General features: G+C 51.9%; 3 protein-coding genes across 3 annotated transcripts; all 3 read right to left on the bottom strand.

The window, feature by feature from the left end:
• Positions 1 to 4,806: 4,806 nt before the first annotated feature.
• LOC100901462 (uncharacterized) lies at positions 4,807 to 6,275 on the bottom strand. The gene is made up of 5 exons (XM_003746950.1): positions 6,200 to 6,275; positions 5,946 to 6,086; positions 5,539 to 5,855; positions 5,206 to 5,444; positions 4,807 to 5,090 (listed from the first exon to the last, which is right to left on the bottom strand). The coding sequence occupies exons 1-5, from the start codon at positions 6,233 to 6,235 to the stop codon at positions 4,966 to 4,968; spliced, it is 858 nt and encodes a 285-aa protein (XP_003746998.1). The 5' UTR covers positions 6,236 to 6,275; the 3' UTR covers positions 4,807 to 4,965.
• Positions 6,276 to 7,144: 869 nt separating this feature from the next.
• Mcm6 (minichromosome maintenance 6) lies at positions 7,145 to 10,406 on the bottom strand. Its single transcript, XM_003746951.2, has 4 exons — positions 10,288 to 10,406; positions 9,547 to 9,787; positions 8,950 to 9,430; positions 7,145 to 8,841 (listed from the first exon to the last, which is right to left on the bottom strand). The coding sequence occupies exons 2-4, from the start codon at positions 9,784 to 9,786 to the stop codon at positions 7,145 to 7,147; spliced, it is 2,418 nt and encodes an 805-aa protein (XP_003746999.1). The 5' UTR covers position 9,787; positions 10,288 to 10,406.
• Positions 10,407 to 12,060: 1,654 nt separating this feature from the next.
• On the bottom strand, positions 12,061 to 14,210 carry LOC100901743 (guanine nucleotide-binding protein G(o) subunit alpha). The gene is made up of 6 exons (XM_003746952.2): positions 13,700 to 14,210; positions 13,412 to 13,552; positions 13,045 to 13,270; positions 12,634 to 12,916; positions 12,394 to 12,530; positions 12,061 to 12,282 (listed from the first exon to the last, which is right to left on the bottom strand). Exons 1-6 carry the CDS (start codon positions 13,824 to 13,826, stop codon positions 12,078 to 12,080), a joined length of 1,119 nt encoding a protein of 372 aa, XP_003747000.1. The 5' UTR covers positions 13,827 to 14,210; the 3' UTR covers positions 12,061 to 12,077.
• Between the last annotated feature and the right edge of the window lie 7,777 nt (positions 14,211 to 21,987).

A 21,987-nucleotide genomic window follows, 5' to 3' on the forward strand; every position in this document is an offset into this window, starting at 1 on the left:
TACGGTAATATCGGGCAGCTCCGAACAATTCAGCAACCATTTAACTTCTTGGCACGCTGCACTACACGACATGTATTCGGCCTCACTTGAAGATAAGGCGACGGTTGGCTGCTTTTTACTCGTCCACGACACGCTCGCACCAGCCAACATGAAAACGTAGCCCGTCGTAGACTTGCGCGTTTCCTGGCAGCCTCCCCAGTCCGCATCGCAGTAGCCCTCGAGGGCGTCTTTGACATTACCGTCGAACTTCAATCGTAAATCAACGGCACCCTTCAGATACCTTAGGATTCTCTTCACGGCTACCCAGTGCCTCTCCGAAGGGTCAGAACAGAACTGACTTACAACACCAACGGAGTAACAAATATCTGGGCGAGTGGTCTGGGAAATGTGAATCAAACATCCCACTGCTTCACGATACGGCGCCTCCGGAACCTTCTCGTCTTCCGCTCTCTTGAGAAGCTTCGTACCTGCTTCACTAGGAGTCGCGACAGGCTTGCAATGGGTCATTCCGAACCTTTCCAGGACTCTACGAATGTTCTCAGCTTGATCGAGCAAAATGACTTTTCTTTCTGGTTCTTGGTGAATTCTGATCCCGAGACAGTACTGCGCAAGCCCGAGGTCTTTCAGCGGAAACACCTTCCCCAGGCTCTCGACAAATGTTTTCTGCAGACTCGAGTCGTTGGTGAAAAGCAAGAAATCGTCAACATATATGGTGATATATAGATAGATAGATATAGATAGATTAAGATTATATGTATTAATTACATAAAAACACATTGAAACAGTGTTTGTGGACCCATTGTGTATCGAGCCTGCTCCACAAGCTCAACTGGGAGACGCGGAAAGTGAAATCAACAGCTTCCAACGACATAAGATCTTGTCACGGTTCCCCCTCTCAGATGCATGTAGTTTGTCAAAATCGAATTGAATTTTTGCGCGGATGCATGCCATATCTCGAAAAAATGTATGTACAGTGGAAGTTCGCTCGGCGATTCCGTTCCGACGAGTCGTTCACGAAGCGAAGGGTCCCTTGTCCGAACCCTTTTCTTCGAATCGATTATACGGTCCCGCCGCTGCTTTTTGAAAGTAGGGTCCTTCAATCTGATTGGAGGGCTTATTGGATGGGGTAGAGAGCCGAGAGCTCTGTGCCGGCCTTCTGAGAGAAGACGGACTCCCTCCGGCCAGCGATGTTTGGTTCGTTGAGCGGGGTGAATCCCTTCGAGTATGAGGACTTTGGATACGATACGTTCCTAGGACAGTCCCGTCCATATACCGTAAATTATCTAATAGTGGGGTAACCCCGACTCTAAGTCTGATGCCCCGACAAATCTGTCCAGAGTGAGCTCGTGCAACGATCCGTCGGTCATTTCTGAGCCAGATTTCTAAACTTCGGAACGTGAGCTGAGCGGTCGCACTACACCTCTCTGGGAAGATTCGCCGGTGCATCTAAGTCGGAGCTCGGAGTGCCAGTATAAGAGAGAATACGGTATTATACTAGGGATACTACGCGACTACCGTCAGAGGCAAGCGGATTGTTCCAAGCACTCCGCGAGCGAGGTCCGCTCCGTTACTGATAGGACGATTCGCATCCATCTGTTGCGTTCGCTCTATCGACGATCACTGCCTTAAAACAGACAGGACGACATCACCGCCGCACACGCTATCGGCGCAATGGGCGCTCGCGGAACGAACTCCAGCGAGAGCGACATCGTCGGAGCCGCGCGGAGTAGTCGCGCAGCGGAGGGTACATTGTTAAACCCCCCGATCTTCCCTGCGGGTTATTTCCCTGCACGGAGGACGAACCCACATTGCATTTTTCTCCCTCAGTCTTTAAAACCGCGTCAATGAGGAAGGGTCCCAGCCGAGAGCCTCGCGGCCCAGAGCGCCGGTATGCTCTATATCGGAACCATCTGTCCGTCACGTGGACTCTAACATAGGACAGCATGCCGAAGGGCAGAGGCGATCGGCATCGAACTCGACCTACAACTACTATCATCACAGCTACTGGATCGATGGCCACCGCTGCACTGAGGCGGTCAGTGCCCGCGCTCCTATCACGCCGAGGTTCGTTCCCGCGTCGCGGAGCGCTGATATCCGGTCTAACAGATTCAATTACGGGAATCATGAGCTCGCTTCTTGGCACGGATGTTTCCCGTCATGATCGCCGATCCGCCTTCCCGATGTAGCTGCCGTAGGCTTCCACGGGAATGACCATGTTCTCATCCATTCTGAGAAGTTTCGCTTCGACAGCGAGACTGCTGTCGTTTGTAATCTCTCCCCACGCACAGAACACTGAGTCCGTGTATCACTGAGTCTGTATATGAAAATGCTTCCAGAGATACATGAATTCCCTCACCCAGGGAGCCTCTCATTGTTGCACACCAGAATAATAGTATTCACTCCAGGTCCTTCCCTCCGCTGACCGTCCCTTCGGATATGTGAAACCGAAACCACTTCTCCGCTTCCTCCTGTTTTTCCCCGCCGCGCCTCCCTTGGGTTGAGAGATCGGGATATCGATCGGGCTAGAGCTGGAGGAAGACCGTCGAGAGAAGAGCCCTCGGCTGGGGACTTCACGAATGCCGATTGCGGCCGCCGCTTCTGCTGACGTTACGGATGATGTTCATGTAGAATCAGACTCCAGTCCAGAGCTGGATGTTCATTGGTCTGATCTCGGCACAAGTTGTCCTTGTGCCGCACACTTGTGTCCTTGAGTTGCGGCACGAGGTGTTCTGCAATTCATGGCAATTGCCGAATCCCATGATGAATCTGCGGAACGGTATCCGTTTCAGTCAGAATCTGCGAGTTTGTAGGCGGATATCCGACGTGACTCGCCAGAGAGGTGGAGAAATTCTTGAGACAAAGGCTCGGAGAAGGCTCGTCCTGGACTTCATGGACGCTCGTGATTACTTCTCCCGTTTCATTTGATTTTCCTTCCGCAAGCTGGGTTGAGATGAGACACTCCTTATCTATAAACGCGCTTTCGAGCCGTCGGCTTCACCGAAGCTTCGAGCGGATCGAACGTGAAGATTATTTTCGTGAAGACCAAGGACGGTTTGACATTTCACTGAGCAGGTTCCTATCTGAGTGCCGGAATGCGTAAGGGGGTCCAACGATAGTTGAAGAATCCTCGATAAACTTTCTGAACGTTGACCTGCTTGGAGAATCTGGTTCCCAATAAAGTCTGTAAACTCATCATCAGCTTCGATTTGAGCCTCGTCCGTCTCGGAACCCTCTCCGCTAACTTGACCTTAAGTTTCTACCAAACGGACCTGGGGTTTCGAACTTCCCGCTGCCGTTACTCGATGGCTAGTTCCTTGCCCCCGTGGTTCGCCCCTCTTAGATCTTGGATACCACGCTGCATCCGCGTGTAATCGACTACGGTATCAGAAAACCGCCGAACAAACGATGCCCCGTCTTTGCTTGCCCCTCGAGCGTGACCAGCACTGCCTCTAAGGGCGCGGTTCGGGCCGCAACATAGCCAGAGTATGTGCAGGAAATGCTTGTACAGCTGATTATCATGAGAACCTGAGTTCCTTGTTTTGCGTGCCAGAAATCTCTACGAATTCTCAATCTGATACTGAGTTTTCAAACTCTCTAGACACAATCTGCATTGACAGCAGCCCATTTATGACATTCGGGTGGGGATGGCTTGCTCGCTTTATCCAATTGAGTTCCGGATAAGGTTCATAGAGAATATTGGTTTGCGCCTCTACGGTCGCTGACCACGTGCTGGGCCGTCGTAGGGCTTGCTTCTGACACTACAGACCTAATTAGGCGACTCACCTCACTTGCTGATTTACCCGATACACCTGACAAACTGGCGTCGCTACATCAGTATTTAGGCGATTGAATCCTTTATCGCGAGGTAGGACCAAGTCCCGTCTCCGGTCTCTCGTCTCTCGGCCGCCTTTACATCGATATCTCTCACCGTGGGTAATTGGGGAGCTTGTGGGCTACCGTAGCGTAAGTATCGGCTGGATAATTATACATAACTCCTAGTACCTAATTGACGTGCGAATACGTCCCCAAATGATTATTAAACTTCATGACTTCATACCTCCCGGAATGAAATTATTCGATCACTTAATCTCTCGAAGAATCCAATGTCGCGTTGCACGTCCAAAGCTCATGGAGCTTCCAGATTTTGTGAAGCTATGGTATCGTACCATCGATGATGCAGTCGATGAATGCCGGCTCACTGTATCCGCTCGTGAAACCATCGACAATCGCTCATTCGATTCCATAGCCTGTTTCTATTTTCGGGAGGGGCATCGAACGCCGAGATTGGAACACAGCGCTTCCCGACGGTCGAACGAGCACACGTTCGTCCGGGAGAATGGCGCCCGTAATCTCCCTATCAGAGCTGCACCTTCCTCGAAGGCCACTCCCACCCTATTTTGTGAATTCCACTCCGTTGACCGAGTCCGCGAGAAAATGCTTCGTGATGCGAGAAGCGGTATATCAGAGGAAAGACCTTCGCCGACGCTTACGCTCGGGTCTCTTGGGCTTCCCGTCAAGATATCCATGAATGTGGGCTGCGCGAGCCAAGTGCGACCTCGGTCTGTTCGGGGCAACTAGCTTCGGAGATACTTCCTTCGTCTGCAGAGGCAATATCTGATCGACGACGTCTTGGACTCCAATCCATGGCTAAGACAGCGCGCTGCATATTTTTTGCAGCTTGGTGTTCCAGGGAGTCAGGGTTCGACTACACTCAGTAGCCATGATATCGACAGGGATTCGAACAAGGGCGATCCGCACCGGGGCTGCGCCGTCGTCTGGCACATTTAGTGAACATTAAGATTCGTCAGAACACGGGAGAAAATTTTATTCCTAAGTTGAATGGAAGGGCGCCCCGGTCTCGAGCGAGGACTCCCGGTTCCCGCGATGCCTTCGGGTTTTGAGTATGAATTTTTCCGACGTATTCCCCTTGGCCGGAATCCAGTGAGGGTCTCGGATTCCTCTCAGTCAGTTGTAATTCTTCCTGTAGTATTTGTAGCCTGCATAGCCCACAATGACTAGGGATAGCAACACCGAAATCACGATAAGCGTGACAAGTGCGGCGCTGTTCCCTCCTTTGGAAACAATCTTGTCTGGAAAATGGAAACAATGACACATTCAGGTTGCGCCTCGAGGGAACGAGCGGGGGTGAGCATAACCTTAATGTACAACGTGTTGGAGTTTCTATTGATAGAACGGAATTCTCACTGTGGCTGGGAGTGACCACGCTTGCTTGACCCAAGAGTCGCTTCCCCTTCGCTTCGCCGAACTCCGCTCGGAGCTCGTTAAATGCCCAGATGGTTGTCACGTAATGCGTGCCCTGCTTGACCTCGATCTCGATTTTGGTGTCTCTCGTTTCCTTCGGTGCCTCGCACTGAAGGGTTGACTCTTTAGTTTTTCGCTCGTCCACAAGGATGACATCGCGGTGACAATGAGAAATCTTGTATCTAACAAGGAAAGAGAAATGAGAGCCTTGAGGACAGTGTCGCTCGATCGGATACCTTCACGTAGATCGCACCGCATCTCTTTCCCGTCACTCACCCGTCGATCGGTCCTCTGGGCGACTCCGGCGCATCCCAATGTAAGATAGCCCTCGACGAGCCTTCTTCATCCTCCATTTGCCATCCAACTTTGGCCACTTCTGACGGTGTTCCAGGCGAACTTTTGAAATGCTGCTCGAGGATTATTTCATTGCCGTGGGTCACGGTCATCGTGTAGTCCGCGTAAGGCTCAAACGTCTTATCCTCTATATCGAAGAAGGGAGTCGAAATATCCTCCACGGCGAGAGGGCTCGCATCTGTAGTGTTCCCCGCATAGATGGAAACCCTCAGCTTCGCTTCTTTCCCGGGCAGATATTTCTTGAAAATTTCGGATTGGAGTAGTTTCGAAGACGTGGCAAGCGACAAGTCCTTCTCGATATCGACGATGATCTCATGTTAACTACTGACCTTCAACACGGCTTTCGGTTGAAAGACTGCGAACATGTAGTCCTCAGTAGCCCTCAATTCTGCGACTCGTAATCGCTCCGAGTCCTTGGCGGTCTCCTCCGTGAGCGCGGTACCGCAGAGTGCTCCGAGTATGATCAACATCTTCAACGAGGGAGATTCAGATTGAGTCAATCATGAGAACGATGAGCAAGTTGGACGGGACTATTCGAAAAACAAGCTCCGACTCGGAAGGGGCTCAGGATCGGATAACTCACCGCCAAGCGATCCGAGGCAATCCTTAGGGTCACCATATTTCACAAGGCACGGCTCGTAAGTGTGGCTATCCTGAAAGTTAGGTGACTTTGACACTCATTCTGAAAAGTAGGCTTCCCGAAAATCTATCGTAAATCCTTCGGCCCGACGACCAGTCATAGCTAGATAAGCTCTTCTATTGTTCTGGAGCTGTGTCTCTGTAGAAACTCGTTGAGACGGAACAAGAAGTGAAAATCCAGATCCACATCGTGCCGCAAGGACCCCGGAGAATCGGTGAGCGGTGTATACTCCGGAACTTCCCGGATCCGAGCGACAACGCAAGCTGGGCCGACTCTGGGAGCCGCCGCATTTCTCGCGAGTCGCCGTGTGATGCGCAACGATCAGTGGTCGGTATTACAGACCTCGAGGTAAATGGATCCTGACCAATAGTCTGTCTATCAGGGTCACCGCTCGAGAGGCTGCACCGAGAAGTTTTCTTCCGTGATGGTGCCGACACCGTCATTTGATTCAGAGCGAGCAAGTGCTACCGGCGTTCCAGGTCGCACATGAATCGGGAGAAACTCAGGGAAATATACCGACCGGGGACTCGTATTGAAGAGCCTCGATCCTCGCTTGGGAGTTATTCACTAGAACTGAGGATAACTTAGTCGACACTCGTTTGCATCATCGGCTCCCATCACGGAGGACATTCTCCGCAGCGAGGAACCACTGACCTCGCCGGGAGGAGCCTTGGCGTTTCGATCCCCTCGACGATAAGCCATTGAGTGACCCTCCATCTATACATATGTACGTATATTGGATGATGACACCGACTGAAGGAATTTTCATTTATTAAAATCGGGCTTGTGTTCTAATGGAGGGTTCCTTTGTCCTGATGTTCGAGGATATATGTATGTATATGTATGTACAGAGCGGGAAACTGGGAACTCGGTGCTCTTTCCGGCGAATCAGTCGGAAATCACATAGTTCGGATGTACAGCGATAACGGGTTGCTCGAGGACCTCCTCGTTGTCTCCCTTGAGGCCCACGCTCCCGATTTTCAGCAGGACGCCGTCAGCAATCAGCCTATCGATGACTTTGTCGCAAAGTTCTTTCTTCGCCACCAGCTGGTCGACCTCATCGATCTCTTTCTCGATGTGTTCCAGATACCAATTCAGGAGCTCTTGCTTGTCCATCGTTCCCTCCTCCTCCGCCGTGTCCTTCTGCCTGATCGCGAACACGAGGAGGTTCGACATGGCCTTGTATTCCTCGAACTGGACACTGAGCTGGCGTTTGGGTTTCTGCTGACTGCCAGCCTGGGCGTCCATGGATTGATTCTCCTTGTCGTCAACATCCACTTCCATCGCCGCCGCTTCGTCCTCGTCGTCCTCCATCAAATGGATGTCGGGCTGTTCCACCCGGATGATCGACTTGTTCAACAGGCGGAAGGCTTCCTTGACGTGTTTCTCCTTCACTTCGTCACAGCAGTGAACGCGGGCAATGCCTTCCGCGAGTCGAATCATGGACTCGAGCTGTCGCACGGTGATCCTCCAGGCGGATTTCGACACACCGCCGCAATCCCGCTGACGCAGATGCCTGTACTGTTCGACGAGGTAGTCCTTGGCACCTTCTGTCATTTTCGGCTTGAACATGCGAGCGAATTGAATGTATCTCTGAATTTCGTCCCGGGTGTAAACCTTTGATTTCTCGAGATCCTTAATCCCGGTCGAGTGTAGGCTGACGATCGTCCGAGCGATTGCGTAGTCGGTGATATCGTTGCAGTCGTCGATTAGCACGAAGAAGAGGTCGAACCTCGACATGATCGGGGCGGACAGCGTAATGTTCTGCTGCAGCGATTTGCTCCGATCGTAACGACCGTTGATCGGGTTGGCGGCGGCCAGAATCGAAGCTCGTGCGTTCAAGGTAGCCCGAACTCCGGCTTTCGTGATTGAGATGGTTTGCTGTTCCATAGCTTCATGGATAGCCACTTGATCCTTGGGGTCCATTTTGTCGAATTCGTCGATGCAACAGACGCCGTTATCGGCCAACATCAGAGCCCCGGCCTCTATGACGAACTCGTTGCTTTCTTCGTCGCGAACGACGGCAGCCGTCAGACCGGATGCGGTCGAAGCTTTTCCCGAAGTGTAAACGGCGCGTGGAGTGAAGTCAGCCACCTGTTTCAGGAACTGGGATTTGGCGGTGGACGGGTCTCCGACGATGCACACGTTGATGTCTCCTCGGAGCGCGGTTCCTTCCTGGGTCTTCTTTCCAACGCCTCCGAAGAGCATGAGCAGAATTCCGCGCTTGATCTCATCGTTGCCGTGGATGGTTGGGAATAGGGAGTCGATGAGGTTCTTGTAAAGTTCTTTATCCTGCGACATTTCATAGATCTTGTCCCAGTGCTGAGGTTGGAGGTTCTTGCGCATTTCCTCGGGCGTGAGTTCGCTTCCGTCCTCGTGTCGATTCGCCATGGCCGAATTGCACGGCTCGACACCGCACGCGAGGAAGGCCGTCCGGTAGCCCATTTCGCGGACTCCGAGATTCTTCAGCCCGGTCACGCCTTCCTGCTCGAATCCCTGCTGTTGCTGTTGTCTCGCGCCAGAACGGTCCGTCTTGAGGCCCGGTGTGGTCAACTTGCTCACGTCGGGTACGACTATAAGTGTTCCTGGAAATCAGAGAAAACAAATGATTCAAACGAGGGGGAACTTGTTATTCCTATGAGATGGCATTCGATTTTCCAACCGATGATGACTCGACGCCATCCCAAACTTACCGATGAAGTGGCATTTGTCGCCCGCCTGCGCGGTCTCAACGGCTTCCGCTCTGACCACGACCTCGACACTGCGAGGAATGTTCCCTCGAGGTAGCTCGGCTTGCGTTTCTTGAATGCGCACCTTTTGGAAGTCGACGAACTTGGACTTCGAAGTATCCAACATGAAGCGCACGCGATTATTACAAACGGGATTCGGGCAGATCGAAGGCTCGGTGTATTTGAACTGTTGCTCGACGTTCTTGACCCAAGTTTGGCAATCCAGACACTGGAACGTACCCGAAACGAGCTCGGGATGGACCGGGTGGGTGCGCACAACTTGGCCGGTGATCTTGATGAGGGAACCGAGCTTCACCATGGTCATGTCTCGCACCTTGTGGTTCGTCATGACATCGGTGAAAGCTACGTAAAAATCTTTGTCGATCGGCACTTCACTCCGGTCGCGGACAAGGTTCTTGACGGCATTGCAGAGGTATGGGTAGACCTGTGAGGAAGAAAAACGGTCTTTCTCATCGTGGGTCCCGAATCCGCATGCTTTCGCTACTGCCACGAACATTCCGAACACTTGGGATCGCTTAATGGTATTTCACGCAGACTCACCCGGTAATACTCCTCGGTGATGATGGTGCAGAGGCTCTGATTGAAACGTTCGACATCGGTGAGACTTATCGAGAGCGTGTCTCGTTCTGGTTTCAGCAGCATGAATGCTTCCTCATGGTACTTCTTGACATTCTTGTCGTCAACCCATTCCTCGAGGAACTCTTGGAATAGCTTCTGACACTGCTCTCCCACCGTGTCCTTCACGTGAGAGGGCCCGGCTCGCAAATCGGATACGTCCATTCTGCAAACCCCGTTCCTCGCTTAGGCAAATATTCCAAGGTATCGGTGACGACTAAGCCGAGGACTGTTGATCCCGGAAAGCGGTATCACCTTCTCTACGGTGGGAATGACACCGACAACGAGCGTGTGATCAGGACGTACTGCTCGCGAAAAGCGAATACGCGGAACTGCGAAATTACTCTTCGCAACCCCCGTGTGCCGAACGGCTTCCCTTACTCTGCATGGAGCTTTCTAGTACGACACTCGGTACCCTCGAGAAATGAATCCCATTCCTTCAAAAAATATCTACGAAGCGGGCCAATCACCAAGTTGTTATCTCAATACAAAGTCTCCCGGTGAGATCTCTAGAGATCATGCTGGAGATCGAAGCCCAAAGATGACCCTCGGGGACAGTATAGAGGATACGAACAAATCAGGAACTACTCCGTTCTGACACTGTTGGGAATTGGAATGCACCAACAATGAGAGGATCGCTTTCCGAAGAAATATCGAGATACTCACTGTTCTCAGTCGATACACTCCACCTACTCGGACAGAATCAAACAGTTGGGCTTTAAACCGGGCTATTAAAGGGCGCCAAGTTTCGGCGCCAAACAACTCTGAAAGCGCGCCATCAACACACATGCCGTCTGCTCGTTTTCCTTCTCAGCCACGGCGGGGAGTGGCCCCTGTGCACCATCATCTGCACCGGGAGCGCGCAGATACCAGTCGTTGCGAAGTGCTAGAGTCCATGCAAACGACATTCGAGCTGTTTGCTGAATCATTTTCCTGAGATTTTTTTCCGGTTCATCCTCGGTATACAAAGCCTGCGAGTAGAATATTGAGCTAGCTCTTGCGAAGAGAGCCGTTCTCGGCGCAACTCCCAGCCTCGCGGATGCACTCCAAACCAAGAGCACTTCCGGCCAGAATGAGATTTCCAGAATTTCTCCGAATCGGTCGGAAACCAAGCGTGAGCGAAGAAATCGGGACTTTCGAACAGGCTCGAGCATTCGCTTTGCCTGGAGCAATTCCGAATCAACTGCCGTCCGCGGGAATCCCGGAGTCAGCGATCGATTTGGTCCATAACCCCTCATGATCGGCAAACGGGATGGCTGGCGATGCTCCAGGTTCCCGCGCCTGTAGAATCCATTGGTCGCGGAAGCACATCGGGGATGTCGGAGTCAGTCTCGACACCAGGAATGAGTTTTTGGAACTCTCCCCGGATTGCCTCGGAGACTTTAAGCATGTAGAACCGACAGCAATATTCCTCCTTATAAGGAGCGGTGGACAAATATCGAATTCCGTCTAGTGAAATGCGAGAATAAATCGCTCGAAATATTCCACTAGACTGACTGGGATGGACTCCGCTCATCCTGACACTGACAGCGGAACAGTGCCCGCAACAGGCTAAGAGCTTGTTCCGAGAGGGGCGAACCTCGCGGCTGTAATCGTATCGGAGAAGTTCAGAAAACATCAGACTGCGTCTGTGATCTAGTTTATTCGTTCGTCCGCTCTTATCAGAAACCGCTGCTTTGCCGCTGCGAGGTGAGCGTGGGGTTCCTATAGGATGTCGGAGTGGATGACGGTAAGCAGGCTATGCGATGCGGGGCAGAGTCACGGCTCCAGGTGACTTCCATCGAGCCGTGATCTCGCGATATTCCGTGATCTTCGTGAACTTCCTGCTTGAACAGGCCAGATTACACTGAAATTCACGGAATTGCCTCGAGCTCGGCGAGATCTCGTGCGATCCGGCGGGATGCGGCGCAATACGGGATGTCTTTTCCGTGAAGGGCATCCATTGGGGCATATGATTCGAATGTGGGGGAGGCGGAGACGGGCACGCAATACCTCCGGATCTCTGTGGAAAGATGCCAATCATTTTTCTCTCGAGAATCATTACCCAGAGACCTATCATCTTCTTCTCTCATCCCTAAATGATCATATACTCTCTCCCATAAATTTTATTCAGTTTTCAGCAAGCTTCATCTTCCGCACTTTCCGTCCGGATCTCCCAAAGACTTGACACATCACCCATCGTATGGGTGTTTCGAGGCTACGTACAAACCGTACGTAAGGTACGGCGTACAGACGCACAAGCCGTACGGAAGATTTAAATACCTGAATGATGTTCCTGCATCGTTCGCGACCAGAATGTCCCCGCGACTTTTACGACTACGATATGCAACTTCATTATAGTCGGCAATGTTTACAGTATACAGGTTCAATTTCGTAACAAAAACGATCCACTGCGCGGATGTGTCAACATCGTTTCCGAAGACTTGAGGGGGAAATTTTCCCCATTCCAACCCTTCTCATATTAATTCATATTTTTCAACATTCCGTTTGAGGACTATATTCAAAACGGACTCGAAGATTGCTTTCACGTCGGCGGTATCCACCGCGGTGATGAAATGGGGGAAAACAGGTCTCTGCGTCACCGACAGGAGGCGATTCTGGATAAATAAAGCTGCTGTGTCGACATTGCAATCAGGTCCTTTGAAGTCTGAGAAGTAGTATCTGTGAAGGGAAATACTCGGAGTCAGAAACGCTGTATCGCGACGATGAATGAGCTCTTGAGATTCCGAAGGGTGTATGCAGCTGTCGTCCATGCAAGGAATTCACTCTGACCTGAGGTGACGTTTCGAGTAGAGGATCTTTTGTCGGAAGAGATCCATTTTGTTCATGAAAAGGATCATCAGACAATTTTGGAAATAACGGTTCGATGATATTTTCCGAAATAGCTCGATGCTGTCCTGCAACCGGTTCTGTGAACGATGCCGGAGGAATGGTATTAGAGAGGGCTACCAAAAACATTGTATTCAATGATTGGCTGCCGATTTTAACCACTGGATCTGAACCGGTACTCACGATATTCGGCTCGGTCTGTTTCAGCATGTCGTACCCGGACAGCGAAACTACGAAAATCACGCCCTTGACATCTTCGAAGCAGCGCATCCATTTTGCTATGGTCCATTGAGGGGTAGCGGACGTCAACGAGATTCCTGCGTCCAGCACGCGCGTCCTCAGAGCACCTTGACAAGCAATGAAGTCCGTCTCAATGACTCCATTGGTCCGAACCCTCGCTCGCAGAACGTCCCGCACAGTTGGCTCGTATTTCTCCGCCGTGATCCGGTCGATGTTCTCGAACAAGCTGCGGGTAGAGCGCCGATTGTTAGAGCCGAAATCCTCTGTCCTGCTTGAACTCGATCAGATCGGTAAATTATCGAGCCATTGGTTCCAGTGCGTATCGTCCTGTTCAGGTATGATGAATTGACTCACTATAAAGCTGAGTCATTGAGTTCGTATTCGTGACCTCTGATGACAGCCGTCCGCACGCCCTTGTCCTTCCAGAGCGCCTGTAGCGCTTTTATCGTTGTCTCACTCAACGTGTAATGGTAATTCGTCTCATTCTCCGATACCGGTCGGATTGGTTCATGTGACAGGATTATTTTCGCAGCTGACTTGTTCCGCGAGCTCTCTAGTCGGATCCGGAGCAGGCCCATACCTTCGGGAAATGATCGATTAAGGAAAGTGCTCACAGAGAAGCAATCAGTCGTCTGATCACGAGAAAAGCCGACAGAATTCACACACTTGGGTAGTGACGAGCGAGGGATTCGAATATTCATAGTTCTCCTCGAGAGCTCACCTGCGAGAGTATACTTCATTGAGCTCAACAGATTATCAAGAATGGTCGGTCTGAAAGACAGGAGTTCCTCATCGCTGAAGCCTTCGTTGTAGATTACTTTCATTTGCTTGACCAAGGTACTCTTCCCGCTTTCGCCGGTACCTGGAGAATTCGAGAATGTGAATTTTCCGAAAATCAATCACGACGGCCAACGTCGCAAATCATTGAAGGGCAACCAATGATCATTCGTTTCAAGAGCTACGTCGGGTTTCGAATTTCGATCCAACCTCGAGGGGACTGATAACTCACCGAGAAGCAGCATCTTCGAGACATTACTCTCCTGAGTGGCGAATTGATTCAATTGTCGATCAATCTCTTCAGATCGAAGCTTAGCTTCTTTATAATTGCCGCTCATTGATGTGCACTTCGCCCCCATGTTTTTCCGATGACGATATCGCGACGATTCCGTAGTGAGAGACGGGGAGTCGAACAGCGCGAGCTCCAGAAGAAACTTCTGTGCGCTTCGTGGAATGGAGCTGCGACAACGGCGACGGTGGTCTCGGCGTCCGTTGTCAACGGAAGTCCATTTCAAACGTGAGGGATGGGCAGTTCATCCCGGGACGTTTTTCGGAGGAATTTATCCCCTCTATTGGACCTGCTCGCAGATTCCGAGCTCACTTCTCTCGTCTTGACGTTTCCGTATGCCCTCGATGTTGGAGTATTCTTACGCACAGGGAGAGCTTGATCAGAGTTGTCAAGGATGAGCGTGGTACCTCCCACTCAGCTATGTGGTCTTCCACTGGGAATCATTTACGGATAACGAGCTGAGTCGATCACCGGTCGAGCAGGATGATCGATGTCCTCTCCGGAGACTGTATCGCATTCGACTAAGGAACTGACGAATTTTGACGAATAATCGAAGTTCTCCTCCCGTCGGAGCAGGTGTTCGTCATTAAGTTACCACCATGCTTGTACTTGACATCACCGAAGAACTCATTTCCGATTTCGGAGTCTACCAAAACCATTCAAGCTTGGATTTTACTCCATGTGTACGGTAGAAACACGCATTCTCGCACTTAATCCAAGACAGCGCGGTGCCTGATAGAATGAACACCACTACCGAAAACAGAAACAGCAACATCAACAAGAAAGAGGCCCGGTTTGTTGCTGCTACGCTCTTTCTTCTCGCGACGCGGCACCGTCACGGGAGAGAATTCTCTCGCCGCCACCACCGCTGCCGCGCCGACAGCGACGCGAGAAACAACGGTGGGGATCATCATCAATGGAACGAGGTTCGACTGCCGCCTGTTCGCTCGTTCAGCGTTCCGCTGGCGGACCGGTCAGAGCAGCAGCTGCTGGGTTCCGTTGACGCTCGCGCTGTCCCACGGTATTCATGGATGCAGCCGTCGCCCTCGCCGTCATCTGCTGTCCCTTTCACTTGAGCAGCGGCAGGTGACTCGTACGTAAGCTGGATACGCTTCCGTCTTTCATGTTGCTCGAGTATGTCTCTCGGGAGCGGCGGACGGTTGAAATGCCAGAGCTGTGTGCACGCAGCAAGGGGATTTCCATTGACTTTGGACATGTATACAGAACCGGGCTGCCGGGTACTTCGCCCGGGTACCCGACATAATATCCTGGGAAACTGAGTTGAGATATCGCATTTAGAAATTCCGAAGTCCCTATCCCCCTCGGGTCATTCCCGATAGTGAAAGATAGAACCACCATCGTCGTAGAGACCCTTCTGCTCCCTCGTCTCACCCAGGGAATTTCTCCGTCTCATTGTTGAGGTTGTTTCAAGCCCGTGGACCCCAGCCTCTGAAATTTCACCTGACCCGGTCCCCCCTGCGGAAATGGATCTCGGGCACGCCCGCGCGACCTGGTGACGTCACCGGAATTCTGGGTCGACCATGATCGTCGAGGGGCTCGACGCTGCTGGCGAACTTATTGTTCTTGAAAATGAAGCTCCGCTCTGCAGTGAACCCAGCCCCTCCCGAGCTGTCTCGAGGTGACCCAAGGGTAAGACGTCGATAATTCCTAGAGAAGCGGAATCGAAGCGGATTGCGTCCCCATAGGACGAGAAACGGACGCAAGACGAAGAGAGCCCTTTTTTCGTCATAACAGATTCGCCTCCGGTGCGTGTGATTATGAGGGTTTGTCACGAGGGTCTCATTCATTTGTTCGGGTGAATGTCGCGCAGTGTGGCGAGATTGAGCTGGTTAAAAGCTCAGAGTAATCCTCCCACGGATACCGGAGCGCTGCTGAGTCAAGACAAGCCGCCAGATCACAGACATGCTTTTGCTCATCTTTTCCAGCGGACTCTCCCCAATCAGACGCTGCAGGCTTGTATGCGATAAGGGGGCTTGTAGAGAAGGCTGACGGGTTCCACTCTGAGGTCTGAGAGGATGACTAATTCGCAAAATCCTCCCCTAAGAGAGAAGCGTCTTCAGAGAATACTCCCCCTTAGCTTCTGACCAATAGTATGTTTTTCGACGCTAGGCTTCAATATTCCCTTGAGGGATTTCTCCTCCGAAGATATCTCCCTGATCGCGGGGGAGAGTATGACGAATCGATCGCCTGATAATCATTCTGACTTTCTTCCGCGCTAAGGCATTTCCACGATTGGTTCACATGGCTCGATTGGTGTTCGAAGCACTTTCCGCCTTGTCCTGGTGAGAAAACTCGCTCAATGGAAGTCAGCGCTGGGAGTTTCGACTCGATCGACTGATTGACTTCTCCGCGCGCAGAGGCTTCTCTCTTAGCGTGACTCACACCCTGGGAAGCGGGGGTCTCCGTGGAGGTGCTGTTGGGGCTCAAAAGAACCGGTCCCGAAAGTCGGCAGAATGTTCGGATTCCAGCCCCTACACATTCGGAGAGACTAGCAACACTACTCTCATACTCCGGAGCGTCGAGGTCGCATCGGGAGTCCGCCGATTACCTGTTTCGGTCAAAACTATGGTGCAATGAAACTCCATCCCGATCGTCGCTCGAGACCAGAAACTGAAGAAAACAGCCTCTACCGAATGTAATGAATCGAAGAAGTGACAAAATCTCCGTCTCATCGTTAGCGATTCATCGCAGTTAACAAGGAATCCCAAGATTCGGTTCTGGGAATGCTCATCTCGGAGAAAATCCTAGCTGGTCATTCATCATCAGTCGTGGAAGAGGATGAGCGGCACCGACAGGTCTGACATCGCTCGATGTTCGCGGCATTGCATGAGCACTTCATCAGCTAGATGCGCTTTCTCCTTCCCGCGATCTTCGGGGTGAGCTTCAAGATCTAATCGAGCAGCTCCTTGGTCGCCTTCGCTCTCCCGAATTAACGTCACCGAGATATGCTTTCTGCAGTCTTAGACTGAATCAATTTATACGAATTCACGGATCGGGGATGTCGTCGATCGGGAGCTGCGGCGTGAACTCTAATCGCTGGTATTGACACGGAACACTCATACCGCGTAATAATCCTGTTTCGTCTTCGGAAACGAGCTCTAGACAAGGCTCGATGGATATCATTCTCTGCACCGAGGATCTCGACCTAAACATTGGGCTCTGAGCATTCACCATTGGCATCGTATCGGTTGTGATGCAATGATGGAATGACCGGCAAGCTCATTGCGACCGGCGAAGCCAGCGATCGGAGAGAGCATGCTGCTCTATCTCTCCGCTTCGAGAGGCCCCTCCCTGAGAGAGAAAGTTCTGCACGCTTAGCAACTTCTGTTCAGCCCACTCCGTCGTGCGGAAGGAGCTTTGATTGGAAATAGTATGGAACAGGAGAAGCGGACTGTCGGAACGGTTACCTTGTTGACAACAAGCAACAGAGAAACCAACCGACCACGCACATCGGGAAATTCGGTCAACTAAACTCACTTCGCTTTGCCGCTCACGTACCGAGATGGCCACGCTAAAAACGGAAGAGGCTCTTCTATTCCCAATCTTTAATTCAAGTTGCTCCGGGTATCGTTTCTCGAGGTTCCACCGAATGAGAGATTCAATATCGACGGGATATCGCGCTTCAAGCTAAAACTCGGAATAGTTTATTTCCATCGCTCCTTCCGAGCTCGCCTCCCTGTGAATTCATCTGACTGATGAGAGGCGGGCGCTTACGTCGAGCGGCCGTGCGGTTGAGCGGAATGCGGTAAGAACGAACTTAGCAAAAACCCGCAAACTTGCGAGGCTTGATGATGTTAGCAGATTTGCACAGGAAGTCCTGTTTCAAAGTTTCTCGGTTAATTCGACTCTCTCCCTCTCTCCGCTCGTTTTGCTGCTGAGCAAACTCCACGGCTCCCGACTTGGCAGGTCGACTCGTTGAGGACGATTACAGCGGACAGATATTCAGAGATTCGGGATTCGGGTAAGGTGGAGCTCCGCGGATTCTCTACCTTGGGCCGATATACCCCGGCCCGGATATCGGTCAGAAATCGCACCGTTCTAGCATCGGAACGGATAGGTGGCGCGGGTCCTCCCGATCGATCGATGGGGAACGCTTCATTTGGATGCACTTACGATCTGGGATTCATTGGAGCAATCGAGAGGCTACATTCGATGAAATCATGGAGTTCTGCGTTCAGATAGGACCGGTATATACGGCTCTGCGGGGAAGTCAGCTGCTTTGCAAATCTCTCCAGGGTCCACGCGATCTATTCGAAGTGTAGTGTTCTAATATAGGCTGACAACTGGAACGTCCACTTATCTCGGAACACTCGCATCTTACAGAGTCATCAAGCAGAAGTACCGCCAAGGGGAACAACGTCAATGACGATGAGAGCTGAAGCAGCGAAAACAACGGCGCGGCGTCGAGGAATAAGCAAAGGCGAATAAGCCGACGAATAGCTGGGAGTTCTCCTAGCACTCTGCAAATCACCGGCAGGTTCGCATCGTCACTCGGACTTCGTTTGGGGCGGCTTCCCCCATCTTCGGGCCCGGCAGCTGGCCACGGAGAACTGTAACTGTCCCGATGGTTCCAATATATCTTTGGGCCAATGCTGAAGTACCTGTTTCAAAGCATAGACAGCTCCACCCTCGATATCTCTGGATGCTACGAGGGCTTTCGAGCTCTCTGCCCGTCATGTATCGCGAATCGAGAGTCTCTCTCGGGAACGGATGATATCCTCCGATGCCCAATAGTCCCGATCGCCTCGGGAGGATTACAGCGTAGCTTCTGTGATTCTGACCGCCGCTTGAGTATCTCCTCTGATTTATCTGAATCGACGGTGCTCCGTGTCGTTTCCAAGAAACTCCAATTTAGCTTCTGATGACCGGCTGTGGCAATGAGACAAAGCTCATCTTTGAACGTTCGATCCAACCGCAAAGATCGAGGAGTCGCGCCCTCGAGTTCCTCCTGGTAGACAGGGATCGCCTGCAAAGGCGGGACACTCATTCCTATATCGAGATTGTCAATGAGTGGGAGCAGCTATAGACGGACACACAACGGGATCCAGGCCGCTGCTGACCAACCGGAGTCGGGACACGACACAATAGTGTTGTCCGACGTCCTGTTAGCAATCAGGAACTGAGCTTAATCAGAGACACTGGTCTCTATAAGGGGGAGCTTCGTTCGACGCCAAAGGGATTTCTTGATGGTCATCCAGAGCGAGAAAAAGGAGCAGGACGAGGGATTTCGAAAAGAAGAGGTTCGACTCTCCCCTACGAACCAGACGCTCCGGTGAGATTACCGCCGAAATTCCTCGAGGAACGGAGCTGGCGCGATTCCGGGCAGAGGAAAGGCGTTCCTGAACCTTCCGAGAGGGTTTTTGATCGCTCTGCCGGACCTGGGGTATTCGTGTCATCATCGTTCTCGTATGGCTGTATTTAGAAGGTTGCATAAGCTACGAAACGCTCGAAGCAATCGCATCGCGCCATACCGAGAGAGCGAGTCTGAGCTCTGCGAGCTGACGTGAAGGTACCCTGGACGCGATTCCCATCATATGCATGTGTATGCAAATATTAGGTGGTCTCGACCGCTCAGGATCGCATTTCAGAGAATTCCGTACGACAGAACAATGATCTGTCCGCGACAAATTCGTTGTGGACAAAAAAAAATCCAAATGCCCGACTGGATCCTAGATAACCTGATGAGAGAATCGGATCGATGCGAGCTCGAAATCTTAGCTTTTGTCCGCGGCCGAGAGCATTTTAGTGAGATGCCGGAATCTTATGAGCACCATCGAGACTTCTCGCTCCACACGTTCGATGGGTCACGCGAGGCAGTTCCAGAATCCCATCTAGGCCACCGATAGGGACATCTTGCGTTTGGGCGGAAAGCTGAATTTTGAGACTTCTTCCCATGCAAGGAGTCTGCAACAAGAGAGCTCAGTTTTGCCGCAGAGCTCACACAAGCGATGTTTTTAGATGAGGTTCCCGCGATATCCAGTTTTTCGCGTGTGTGTCTCCCATTAGGCTCAAGAGCTTCGCTTGAGGCCGGAGTAGATAAGTGGCCGGAGATGATATACGGAAGTTGTCGTATTCAAATCCTACTGCGAGACAGTCTGAAGCCTTACTCTAAGGTCTCCTTCCATCGGTTCCGTGAGTTACCTCAGTTCACCCATGGAGCGCTCGCCACGTTGCGAGTTCACAGGCCCTCCGGAGACCAAACTGTATTTTTCAGGTGTCGTGCCGGTTTTCATGGAGCACAGATCGTCGACGGGTCCGAGTCGTGGACCCGTGGAGTTTCCAGAGTCCGCGAGGGAAGCTGCCGAAGGCGTCCGTTCCTCAATCGAGACGAGAAAAGTCGGAGCGAAGTGAGTTCTCGCGACCGATCGGAGGCGCGACCAGCGGGTCTGAGAGATCGACCAGTCAAACAGACGGATGTGTGGACGGGACAGCCGTCAAGTCGTACAGCCAGTCGTTCGGCCGGTCCGAAGCTTCGTTATCTGGCCGGGCCAGGAGACAGCAAACGAATCGATGGGTACTTTTTATCCTTTTCGGAAATTATCCTCGCTCGTCTTTATTGGAGCTGTGCTTTAACAGGATGTGAGGGGCACAGGCGGGATCTTACCTGATCTCGTTCACACTGACCAGGCGGATAGGCCCGATGAGAGCACGTCACGTGACCGGGCGTAATGGCCCTCGAAGAGCCGAAGCTTCTGTGAATAGAGGTTTTCCTCCAACAGCAATCCTGATGATTTGGATGCATTCCTTTGATTCTAAGCTCTCACCGCCAGTCCCACAGTTCACCGTAAACAGAGCGTGGCAAATGACGAATGTCGGCGAGGACATGCCCTCGGGAGAGAGATCGCAGAGCTACGGCACTTTTATTCGCGTGAAGATTGGAGCTACGCGGTGTCTTCATGAAAACTCACAGAGCTTCCCCCTATCGTTCCTTTGCGGACTTTGCCGTCGACGTTTCGGCGCTTCGAGGCCCCGAGAGACCGGAGTTCAGCGGAGAAGGACCGGCGGATTGTGAATGAGAAAATGAACAGTACCGGGGAGTTACTCGACTGATCCTGATGAGTAGACCTTCCATCTCCCGGTGTCGTGCGCGCGGACCAGCAGCACATTCAATAAGGTCCCCGCGCTAAGAACGGATTGTCGATGTCGCGGGAGGACAGACGAGCGAGGAAAGGGAAGGGCGATCAGAGCGGCCGATATTGACCAATAGCGAGAAAATGTCGATCCTCGAGCCACAGCTGGTACTTGGAAAATACTTTCAATTCATGCCGATGCGGAGTCGACGAATCCTCGCACCCTTCTATAGGTGAATTGTCCCTGTATGCACACTCTTGCCCCGAGGGCGGGAAAACGTTCGCGATGCGTCAGAAATCCGGGAAGTATCGAAGAGCTTCCGATTCGAACGCACGAATCAGGTCTCCGCTTCTGGGAGCTCGTGGAGCACCATTACCGATACTGCTCGGAGTTGGATCCGTTAGGATGAGATCCGCCCAAGAGGTATGATCTGAACTGGATCCGATCGGCCCTGTGTGCTTTGCGGAGCGGCATCGGAAGCGTTCCGCCTCGTAAAACCCTATAGGGAAACTCTTTGACATTTACATAGAGGTCGCTGAGAGGAGGATGGGCTGTACATACATCGATCGCCGCGACTGACTCTCGTTGAAGGCGAGGAAGATTGCTACTCGGGCGGAAAGTCCCGAACGAGCAGTTAGCGCTGAATAGAGGCGGATCGCGGGCTTCGAAAGGGAGATCGGCGGCGGAAAACATGCATCCACTCCAACTTCTCCGCCTTTCAACGCTTACGGGAGCTAATCACTTGACTGATAGCGACTCGATGATGCTCAAGGTCCGTTGAGTACGACTCGAACGTATTTACGTCATGTATCGTCGAACTCAGCATTGCTGACCCGGCACAAATGATCCTTCAACCAAGTTGAGGACGGAGAGTGCAAGGGAAAAATCATGGATCCCTGATTGCTTCCAGAAGATACCGACCTCAAGCTGGAAGGAAATGATCGTCACTCACGTTTTCAGAGTCAAACGCAGCACTCGAAGCTCTCTCCACACGTACGTGTCGTTACAACTTGATCGGGATTGAAACTCGGAGAAGAGAATCGAAATATCATTATTATTTGTCTTCCCGATCGAGTGTCCTCCCGACCCCGTGTTCAACGGGAGAACACAATTTAATTCGATTTGTGAACAGCATTTTA

This window comes from Galendromus occidentalis, unplaced genomic scaffold, assembly GCF_000255335.2.
Source record: "Galendromus occidentalis unplaced genomic scaffold, Mocc_1.1 scf7180000077511, whole genome shotgun sequence".
NCBI classification, from domain to species: Eukaryota; Metazoa; Arthropoda; class Arachnida; order Mesostigmata; family Phytoseiidae; genus Galendromus; species Galendromus occidentalis.

Bases quoted from the DNA above. Each gene is read 5' to 3' on its own strand.
- LOC100901462 (XM_003746950.1), bottom strand. From the start codon at position 6,235: ATGGTGACCCTAAGGATTGCCTCGGATCGCTTGGCG. The intron at 6,087-6,199 runs GTGAGTTATCCG...CCCTCGTTGAAG, and splicing joins TTGCCTCGGATCGCTTGGCG to ATGTTGATCATACTCGGAGC. The intron at 5,091-5,205 runs GTGAGAATTCCG...TCCATTTTCCAG, and splicing joins CGTGGTCACTCCCAGCCACA to ACAAGATTGTTTCCAAAGGA.
- Mcm6 (XM_003746951.2), bottom strand. From the start codon at position 9,786: ATGGACGTATCCGATTTGCGAGCCGGGCCCTCTCACGTGAAGGACACG. The intron at 9,431-9,546 runs GTGAGTCTGCGT...TCTTCCTCACAG, and splicing joins TCACCGAGGAGTATTACCGG to GTCTACCCATACCTCTGCAA. The intron at 8,842-8,949 runs GTAAGTTTGGGA...TCTGATTTCCAG, and splicing joins CGACAAATGCCACTTCATCG to GAACACTTATAGTCGTACCC.
- LOC100901743 (XM_003746952.2), bottom strand. From the start codon at position 13,826: ATGGGGGCGAAGTGCACATCAATGAGCGGCAATTATAAAGAAGCTAAG. The intron at 12,917-13,044 runs GTGAGTCAATTC...CTCTACCCGCAG, and splicing joins CTCAATGACTCAGCTTTATA to CTTGTTCGAGAACATCGACC. The intron at 12,283-12,393 runs GTCAGAGTGAAT...TTCCCTTCACAG, and splicing joins TACTCGAAACGTCACCTCAG to ATACTACTTCTCAGACTTCA.